This window comes from Morone saxatilis, unplaced genomic scaffold (genome assembly GCF_004916995.1).
Source record: "Morone saxatilis isolate NCDOM2014 unplaced genomic scaffold, NCSU_SB_2.0 Contig15, whole genome shotgun sequence".
Taxonomy (NCBI): domain Eukaryota; kingdom Metazoa; phylum Chordata; class Actinopteri; family Moronidae; genus Morone; species Morone saxatilis.
In genome coordinates, this window is record NW_023339707.1 from 25832082 (window position 1) to 25842840 (window position 10759).

A 10759-nucleotide genomic window follows, 5' to 3' on the forward strand; every position below is an offset into this window, starting at 1 on the left:
ATAATCAATAAAGATAGTGTATTCTGATCAATAATCAATAAAGATACAGTGTATACTGATCAATAATCAATAAAGATAGTGTATTCTGATCAGTATGATTGCAGTGAGGTTATTACCCAGGCTGCTCTCTGTGTGAACAATCAGCTGTGACAGGTGAAGCAGGGTGTAGCTGTTAGGAATGTACTGAATATACTGATACTTGTGTATCGCCTGTCAGCATGTTGTGTCCTGCACCCTGCAGCAGTGTTAAACACACACACCCTGTTACAAAAGGTTAAAGCAGCTCCGACACATTTCTATTTCTACAGCTGCTCAAAGACACACCTGTGAGACGCCCCCTAGTGGCAGGAATTATACACTGTACTTTTAAAACTATTGATTCCTGTCGCTGTTCATTATTTTCACCATCACTTTGTTTGATTTATCCATCAGATATTTGCTCTATAATATTTAAATGTGTTGTTTTGTGCTAAATTCTCCTCTTTGTATGAAACGCCCTCAACAACCTCACTGACCTCCAGCACCAGCAACCTCCTCACCCTCTCATCCTCTCACCCTCTCACCCGCTCCGAGCACCGGACCCTGGGGAGGACAGGGCCATCGCTGTCCCCTCCCTCTGGAAGTCCCTCCCTCCCCCCAGCTCCTCAGACTCTCCCCCTCACTGCCATCCTTTAAAACCTTTGTCTCTGTTTTATTGTTCCACCGGTTTCATTTTGCTGTGTTTTCTTACTGATGGTGCTTTTACTGTTTCTGCTTCATCTGTCAGCCTGTAAAGTGCCTCTGAATGTGCCTTGGTGTGCATGGAGAGAGAGAGAGAGAGAGAAATAAATGTATCTTTAGTTTCCTGTTAAGACTTTTATTTTGAAACCGTCCTCAGTTTCCAGTTAAAATCATTTTACTGTACAGGGCTTTTATTTTTGTAGGAGGAAGAGACACACTGATCATCTTTATGTTTCTAGTTTATAATTGTGTGTGTGTTTGTGTAACAGATTGTTTCTTTATACCACCTCAGTTTGATGTAAAAGAAATCTCCACAGAGGCTGAACACAGAAACCTCCGTCCATTACACATGAAGATGTTACAGCTTGAACCAATCGATCAATCGATTCACTTTACATGAATTGGTTAAAGAAGTCAAACTCAGTAAGTGTCCTGTAAATAGAATCGATTAATATTTACTCCACTGTAATCCAACAGAACCCAGAACCATTGAACCCAGTGCAGACTGACCTGTACATTATGGTTATTGATACTTTAATCACATTTATCTTTAATAGTTTCGGTTTTTAATCTCAGGTGAAACCTGTAGGGGCTGTGACGTCACCGCCGGGTCACCGTTCCAGGTAGAGGACTCACCTGTCTGGGACTGAACTTCTGTCCTGAGTCCAGTAAATCCATGTCGCTTCAGGTCCCCCTTTTTGTCTCTTATTCCGTCCTCGGTTCGTCTCGCGCTGTCTCCCGGTGAGTCTCGCGCTCTGCTGCCATTACCGCCCCGCTGACATCATGATGGCGGCGACAGGTGAGCGGCGACAGGTGAGCGGCGGCAGGTAGCGACAAAAAGCGAGATTAAAGTCGTTTTTTTAAACTCCGGGGGTCTGGTACCGGTACTGTTGTCGGGTCGCGGTGGGATCCGGGTCGGACGGGTTCTGGCCGCAGGAGCTCGGTTCTGGAGGACGGAGGAGGATCTGGCGACAACAAGAAGGAGAAGAACGAGGAAACTGGCGACAGCAGAGATCAAAGAGACCGCAGAGTGGAACGAGAGGAGGATGGTCACACCTGATCTCCCATGATTCACTGCGCGGCTGAAACCCTCCGCAGCTGTAATAACAACAGAGAATAAACATAAAGTTTATAGTGAAGTGCTGGAGTAAAGTATGGAGTCTGTAGAGTGCCCACACTATAATTAACTCATGTTCATTTAATAAATAGGCCAATCTTATAAATGAATTAACTAAAAATCAATTGAAGTATAAAAATACTTTTGAAAAATCCCTGAATTATTATATATATATAACTATATATATAATATAAGGGTTATAGCCTATGCATACATTAAGTTGATGACGTATTCTGTGTTTTAATTCATAGTTCAAATTTAAAATTGAATAGAAAAATTAATTTAAACATTGTTTCAATCAAACAAATATTTCTGGCTTTCTAGTGATATTCTTCTGATTTCTCTCTAAAAAAAGTTGTATTATATTCATTATTAAGATTACTGTTTTTTGGTAACTTTTTGCTTCTTTTACTTTTTGTATTGTTTGTTTTTTGTAGTGTATCATCATGCTGCGTACATCATACAGTGTTTGGTTTTTTCATAATTTTCATTTATTGTTTTTTCAAAGGATAAACTTCTATATGTGCCATGATTGATGGTCATATATAAATAATACATCAGATCTACACTTGTTCATTAATGATCTATATTATATGCTGTTTTTTGTTTTCTATTTTTTTTTTTTTTTTACCATATTCTTTTTTTTTTTTTTTTTTTTTTTTTTATCTGGCTATGAATCAGCTTTGTAAGACTGTTCGCCCTTAAACTAGAGGGCCAAAGCATCCGAATTTGTCAAAAAATTAGTATTTATGTTTTTAAAAAACAAAAATAACAGCATTGTATAAAAATTCCAAAAATATCCAGGAAACTTTTCTCTGTCATATTCAACAGAATATTTGCTCAAATCCACCAATCACTGGTTTTACCAACATTCATAAATAAGAAATATCATAATATAGAGGTGTCCAATACAATAGAAAGAAGGAGGAAACATGATTTCTGTATATCATCAAAGCAATTGATTATCACTTTCTTCTATCAAAATAATTTTCTTATTTGAGATACACGTCTATCTGATAAGAACATGGAAGATGAAGTTTAATTAGTGGTCTGGAAGAACAAAGGCACTCGCCGCCGGGTCTCGGAAGAAAGACCGGGTTCCGCCGCTGCGTCCGGCATAACGACCGGTCGCCTCCGTGGTCCCAGAAGAAAGTTCGGCCCGTCCCCGGTCCAGCATCGGAGACCGCGTAGCCTGCCTGCTTCTCTCCCGGGGCATCAAGACGGGTCTCGCTGTCGGTCTCCCGGCAAGAAGACGGTCTCGACCCCCTGTGCTCGGACGACACGGCACGTCTCGCCCTCGTCCGCGTCGGCCCACCGCAAAGTTCGGCCCGTGGTCCCGCCGAAGAGGTCTCGCCTTCCGTGTCGGAAAGAGACGGGTCCCGCCTGTGGTCCGAGAAGAGCTCGCCCTGTGCCGCGAGCCGTCGCTGCGCGACGACGAGGCTCTCGACCTGCTTCGTCCGGAAGAACCGCGGTGCGCCTGTGGTCCGGGCAGCAAGAGGTCCTCCGGCCCTGTTGTCCGACAGACAAAGACGCTCTCGCGCTCGCTGTCGCATAGACGCTTCGCCCCTGTCTCCCGGTCCGGACCTGCAAGACGCTCCGCTCGTCGCTCCGCGAGCCGACCGTCGGCCTCGCCGCTCCGAACAAGAGGCACTCCTCGCCCGCGCTTCCGTAGACGACCCGGCTCCGCCTGGTCCCCAGATGCGAGGGGCTCGGACTCGTGGTCCGCAGAAGGGACTCTGCTGTCGTCCCCGCATGAAGAGGTGCGCCCTTCGGACCTGTGTCCGGAAACAGAGTGTCTCGCCCTGTGGCCGGAAGAAGAGGTCGACCTAGTCGGTCAGCATCGAAAGAAGGGCGCTGGCTGTGGTCCCGCCAGAACAGGTACCGCTGTCGGATCCGAACGCAAGAGGCTTCGCATGGGTCGGCACAGCAGACGCGTTCTCGCCTCGTATCACGGCCCGGGAAGCAAGCCGGGTTCGGCCTGTGGCCGGACAACTAAGATCGGCTCGCTCTCCCCGGCTCGCAAGAGGTTCGGCCCTTGTCCGATGAAAACAGAGGTCCTCGCCCTGGGTCGAGAAGAGGTTCGGCCTTCGGAAGAAGACGAGGTACTCGGCCTGTACGGTCCGGCAAGACCCCACGGTCTCGCCTGTCGGCGCGCAAGACAGAGGGTTCCTCCCGCGTCCGCTTCTCCTCGCACCAGGGAGATTTCTATCAATTAAGAACTCTCCAACCAACGTCACAAACAGATTTGCCCACTCTTCGTTAGTCACATAGGTTGATCGGGTGCGGGGCGTTTCTTTGCAGCCTTTGTTTTGCAGCTTCTCAGCTTGTTCTCACCAGATCTGCTCCTTCTTTCCAAAATTAATCGGTAAAATCGATTAAGATCAAGTTTTTTCTTGAACAATGTTGATTTTTTAAAAATAGCCAGCAGTGCAGCATGTTCTTCCATGGAATTTGGCGACATAAGGCCAGTGCAGTTGTGACACAGACTAGAAGAAGCAGCCAAAAAACTGAACAAACAAGCATCAAAACAGGTGTATATTATGTATAGTATCTTGTATTATCAGCATTTTCAGTACTAATGCTTGGTACCATAAGCATCTAGCAGTTCATGATGCGCGTATGCCCTTCTTTCTTCTCTAAAATATTTATTTCAGCATCCTTTTTCAGCATCTTCACTTCAATTAGTCTATTCTTTTTTTTGTTGAACTTCTTCTGTTTATTTAAACTGTTAGTCTGTGTTTGTCACGTTTGAGCAGCAACGTAAAGCGAGTCAAATTCCTGTATGTGCACACTTACCTGCCATAAAAGTTGATTCTGATTCAGATCAATCCGTTTTTATGTATGAACAATAATTCTTCATAATGGATTTCTCCCAGAATCGGCGTGCTCACCTCCCAACATGTTGATAAAAAAAGTATATTAGGAGTATAAAAAGTCATGTTTCGTCAAACAAACGGTACAACCAGCTTTTTCTCAATCCACTGATTTGGGAAACCAGTTTCTTGAGTAACATTCCATCTAAAAAAACAGATCTAACTGTAGAAAACTTTATATTTCCCCACGGGAGATCAATAAGAAACATCTTAAAATCCAACAATAACAGGTTATTTACATGCCTTTCACAAGACAATCAGATTCACAAATAATAAAAATAAAGAATAAAATGAAAAAATAAAACTCACCTAGATGATTTTTCAGCTCAGCAATGATATGTCCTCTGTCTGTGCATTTGTCTTGTCTTTGCAGGCTACTACTGTGGCCTGTTAGTTCAAGTCTGGGTTTTTCCCACAGCAAACATACCAGCTCCATCGATTATACCACATAAACCCACAGGGATCCAAGAAAACTGCTTTGATAATGGATACCATATAACATCAACAATAAGTTCTTTACGATACGCCCCATGTGTATTCAAGGCTGTCGAAAGCGCAGTCCGATCCAGATTTAAGAAATTATTAAAAAGCTGCAGGTACATGTATAAACAGCAGCTCCGAGCGCTGGTTCTTGCAGTGCAATAGAAGTTCTTGTCAAACAAGACATGTAGCAGAATCACAATGACGGTGCGTAATGCTGGCTGTTTTAGAACTTTTGCAAATGCTTCAGTGCTGTTTTAAAGCTCTCCATTGTCTGGGAAGAGATCCTTCTGTCGCGGGGGTGATGCGTGCTGCAGGATTTTCTTTTTCCCCGTCTTCCTCTGTTAGCTTTTCTTGCTGTGGCCGTGCCGTGTTGTTGCACTTACCCATTACCCTTGTGACCAATGGCAAAAACAAACTCCTGCATCCCTATTCAACTGCAACACCGGGCCCCATATCTGCTCATGCCTTCATTTCATTATTTATCTTATAAGTATCTTTGGCTCTTGTTATTTTTTATTCGACCTCTTTCTTGCAAACTGCAATTCCCATATGTGACAAATAAAGTTTTCTTATCTTATTGCATAGATCAAAAACAAAGGACTGGTTTCACGTAATCTCAGCTGAACTTGGAGAAAAAGACAAACTCTGCATTGAAACTGGTTAATAAAAATATAAGACAATCAGCAAAGGGAGAAGTCAAAAGTATCTCTTTCAAAACACTTGGAGGACAGAACTGGACATACAGAAGATCCCAAGCAATATGGAAAATCATCCAGAACTGACTGTAAGCCTGTTACAGCCAGCTTATGTAAATAAAGGCCACATAGGAATCTTCTCTATCTTAAAAACAGAATGAAATGTGCTTTACCACATTATATTACCAGTATATTAGGGCCAAAAGATCATGTTCCAAACCAGGACTGGTGACAACCAGGCTCTTTCTCAATCAACCTCGATTGAAACCAGGTTGTATTGATGTAACATGTCACTCCATAAAAGACAGTTAACTGTAGGAAACATTAATCAGTTATGTAGGGCTTTAACCAGGGACATTCATGAGTATAAAAAAGATAAAAACTCTTCCCCGAGAAGAGTGTTTCGTCTTGCAATGATTATCTCGTTGCCTCTGATGTTATCTTGTCTTGCAGGGTAACTATCCTTATTCAGTTTCATTGTAAAGCAAACGTCAAACAGTCTCCCATTCCATAAACACAGATGAAAACCCAACAAGAAGTCAATCGAAACGTTTTTGAGACTCCGATACCAATAATTCCCACGTGTTTCAAAGCTCTCTGAAATCCATCCGAGTACCACAAGTATAGCGAGTAGATGGTGTTTTGCTTGCCTCTGCCCTGTTCCAGGTACCACCCTCCCCTCCGTGCTGTAGAGTGAATGGTCCCACCCACCGGCAGTCGATTGCTCATTTTGACCGACCTGCCAACAAGCAGACAGGGCTGGTGGGCGAGATGGCAGCTTAGAGCTGTGTGTGTTAGTTGTTTCTAACTAAGGTGGTGTTTTACTGACATTACTCCCTCTGTGGAGAGAGCGTGATCACTAACATTCTGTTTAATTAACAGCCTTGTGTTTACAGTTAAGTTAGTAATGTCGCTTTCTAGTAGTTTTTAGTTGGGACTTTGAGCTCTTGTTTGTATGTATTTTAATTTATATTGTTAATAAAAGTACATTTTGTTTGCACATACAATTCTGTTTTCCATGTTTCTTTTATCCTGAGTTTATTCTTTGTTGTTACTCTCCTTTCCCCTGGATTAAACGAAAATCCTTGGGTTCAAGTCCAGCCTGTGGCCCTTTGCTGCGTGTCATCCTCTCTCTCTCTCTACCCCCGTCTCGTCTATCTTGAGCCGTCCTGTCAAATAAAAAATGCCCCCTACATCCCAAAAACATAAAACAGATAGAAAAATGCTTTCTTCATCTAATCCTTTCTAAATGTAGCAGTTGAAGCAGTTGAAGCATTTCAGCGTGTTTGATGTCAATGTACTTTTATGATTCGTGAAATTCTTGGTTGTATCCACACAGCTGAGTGCACTCAACAGTAAGTCGCTTTGGATAAATGTGCCAGCTAAATAAATGTAATGTAAGATATAACATACATTAATATTAAAGTAATACACACACACCATCAACATAGTTATTACAGTCAGAAGCAGCACTTTATGTAGCCCCTAGCTTCATACTTTGAGTGGACAAAAGTGTATTTCCACTTGGAATACTCAATCCAGACACAGGTATAACGAGGAAACACAACACTCAAAGCTCTCAGTGTTTCACCTCCCTCAGTCCCCTGCTCCACTTTGAGATTGACTGTCTTGTAATCCACATTCTTGTCATTAGATGTTGCTGCTCCATTAGTTTCCGCATACTGGATGTATTTATTCTGCAGGTTTGGAAGTTGTTACCTACCACAATCCTGACAACTGGCAGAATACAAGTGACTGGATGAGTTCAGAACAAAAAACGAAGCACAGCATGTTCTGGTTTCTCTTGTCTTTATTAGTGGAATGGAATATACACCTCTGTGCTTTAATGCTGTTTTCTCCTCCTTTCATTCACCACTTCTCTCTCTCTCTCTCTGAGACTTGGTCCATCAGTTCACTGGACGAAGAACTGTTGAACTCAGAGGCATCTGAAGTGCTGGTCATCATCTCAACTGGTTATTTATTTCCTCCCGTTTGTCTCCCCGGCATTAAACCGATGTGCTTTCATTGTTTGTCTGATAATAAATGTAGTTTGTTGGTTTGAATTAATTCGAAGAACAAACAAGACAGACACTTCAGATGAAAAACCTACTCTTAAAAACAGCTGTTGGACAATTTCTGAGCAACTTGACACCAAGTATTAGCTGGAAAACGCCTGTTTCACATATTCAAAAGCTCACATAACTCTGGTTTTATGCTCTTAAGAAAGAAATCTAATGGAAATGATCAGTTGGATAGGAATTTAAAAAGAAAAAAATTGATACACAACAATATTCGTTATATTTAGAATATGCTCTAAACTTTGTTATTTGCTGTGAATAACAGTCTTTGGTTTGACTGGTGACAACTGGTAGATATGTGCAACCAGAGAGGTTGGACATATTGAGAGGGCCACCAGTAGATATTGCTTCGATTTAGGGGATCACTGGTTAAATAAGTTGGGTATCTCATGTGTCTCTAGACTGGGACCACAACCAATCTTTAATTAAAAGCTTAAAAATAAAGTCTGGTGTTAAGTTGCTCTTTAAATCTCCGTCTGAGGCTGTGACATACAGGCGACATCTAAATTAGTTAAATGCTAAATGTTTCTTTCACTTTTGTCAAATAACATTTAAAAATATGACTGGACTGATCAATACTCTGAATTATGATTAATAATATCTTAGCGTCATTATCTGATGTGCTACTCACATTGATTTCCAGTTGCCAATCCATATCCGTATTCACAAAAATCCTGAAAGTAAACCCCCCCAAAAAAATGATTAGTGACATGACGCGAAGATAATCAATTATAATTTGGAATATAGATCAATCACATTAGTCAATTAGCTACAATTAACTAGCTTTTAAATTTTCATTAAACAATTAACTCATCAATCCAGGGAACATTAGATCCATGAAAATGTGAAAATTAAGATTTGTTGTCGTTCAGAAATATTCTTCAGATGTTTCCTGTTTGTTGACATCAGAGCGACAGCTGCAGAAATAAATATCAATACCTACGACGGATTAAATGACTCAACAGTAGATCTCAGTAAAGTGCACTAGAGCTACGGCTCCCAGCCACCAAGCCTCCGTAGGATCAGTTAACGTTTAATCTCACAGTTTAACATCACTTTTCTCATCAGATAAAGAAAAAAGTCAAATAAATTACAAAAATAAGTACTAAAAACCTATTTTCAAACTAATTTCCTGTATAATGCAGCAATTTTAAAAAACACACTTTAAAGACCAGGTTCATTACCCAGAACATTGCAAAATGTTTAAACTAATTCAGCTAAAACTGCTGACTGATGCTGTGAAAACTGTGTACGGAAGGCCAAAATTGGGCAATTTATGTTTTAACAGTTTTAATAGTTTCAAATTTAAATGAGTACATAGCGGCAACATAATCAATAATGTTAGCTTATAAACTAATTGTTTAAAGTCAGTAATAATGCTAACTCAAGGCCCATCTTTTTCTGGAGCTTTTAACCGTATCTGAGCAAAATCTTTTCATCAGTGAAGACTGTGAAAAGTGGTTGAAAGCCCTGGAAAAAGCTAATTTAAAAACAAAGTTGTTAAATGATATGATATTTAAATCTATTACACATCATCATCATTCCAATAATTCTGCAGTTAAATGATGATGATTTATTGGAGAGCAGAGGCTGGCTGGGAGCCACAGCTACACAACAAAGTGAAGACATTAAGACCTTTTTTTGACAATAAAAGTGACAAAGAGTTTAAAATCAGAGGAAAATATCCGTCCGGTGAACAGACGGCCGGTTCAGTCTCCTCTCTCACTCGTCTGTCTTTAAACTGCCGGAGAAAACAGATAAAATACCTATAACGGTATCCATGCATATTTGTGACTGCTCATCATACAAACACACACACACACTCATACAAACAAACACCTGCCCGTTCACACACACATACACTCTTTGCATTCTGGCGAGGAACATGCCTGAATGATTTTTATTTTTGAACTCATTTATATACTCTGTTTTATTTCTTCTTGGTAATCTAACTTCTCGGTGGTGCAAACACTCGTCTTGAAAAGTTTTGGGACAGGGGAAGAGAGGGAGGATGAGAAAAACAAACCAATGACTGATAGGAGAGAAAAAAAACAGTCGTCATGCAAAAGAACGGATGATGAGATTTCTTTCCCCATTGTGTTGTGTTTTTTTTCTAGCTTTTTTATTCTTTGATATGGTTGATAAATTCCTATGATCAGTAGTGCTACTTCTACTGTACGAGGCTCATGCACGGAGAAACGCCAGTCAGATACCCGACGACTTTCATCTCTTATCTTTTTTTTCTTTTTCTTTTTTTGGTTTGAGGATTTGATTGGAAGATGCAGGTGAAAGTTTATGATACAAAATATGTTACAGTATGTACGTCTTGTCTCCTGTCTGCGTGTTACTCACTCACACTCTTGCTTCTGATTGGCTGAGGAAACGCTTCACCGAAACACTCGCAGGTGAAGTCACGTGTGGCCGATGACGTACAGTATTAAAAGAGGACGTTTAGTTTTTAATTTGGGATTTAAAAAGTAAAACAAAGCCTTGTCCCCTTTTTGTGCGAGCTTGTGTTCCGCTGTTCTCTCGGGTTTCTACCATCAGTCTTTCTGCTAACCTAAATAATAATTCCATTGCTTTTATAGCAGAATCTGGGTTAAAGACTTTTAAATATACACAATTTTACTTTTTAACCCCTGCAGCCAAGAAATATGACCAGAAATCCCCTGTAGAGGCAGTTACATCTTGAAAATATGCTCATTGAATGAAATCATTCCTGCCTGTGGTCATTAAACTATACAACGCCTCCCTTGGAGAGTCAGTTACCCCTCCCAGTAATATGTCTTAAAC

The 10759-nt window shown here is 41.1% G+C and overlaps 1 protein-coding gene across 1 annotated transcript in view; it reads right to left on the reverse strand.

Moving 5' to 3' along the window:
• LOC118325038 (suppressor of tumorigenicity 14 protein homolog) overlaps nucleotides 1-1734 on the reverse strand; it is a gene marked incomplete in the record, with an annotated part of 13005 nt that extends 11271 nt beyond the window's left edge. The window contains 1 exon segment of the mRNA XM_035657597.1: nucleotides 1357-1734. Within this exon segment, the coding sequence (XP_035513490.1) occupies nucleotides 1357-1398 (42 nt within the window).
• Between the last annotated feature and the right edge of the window lie 9025 nt (nucleotides 1735-10759).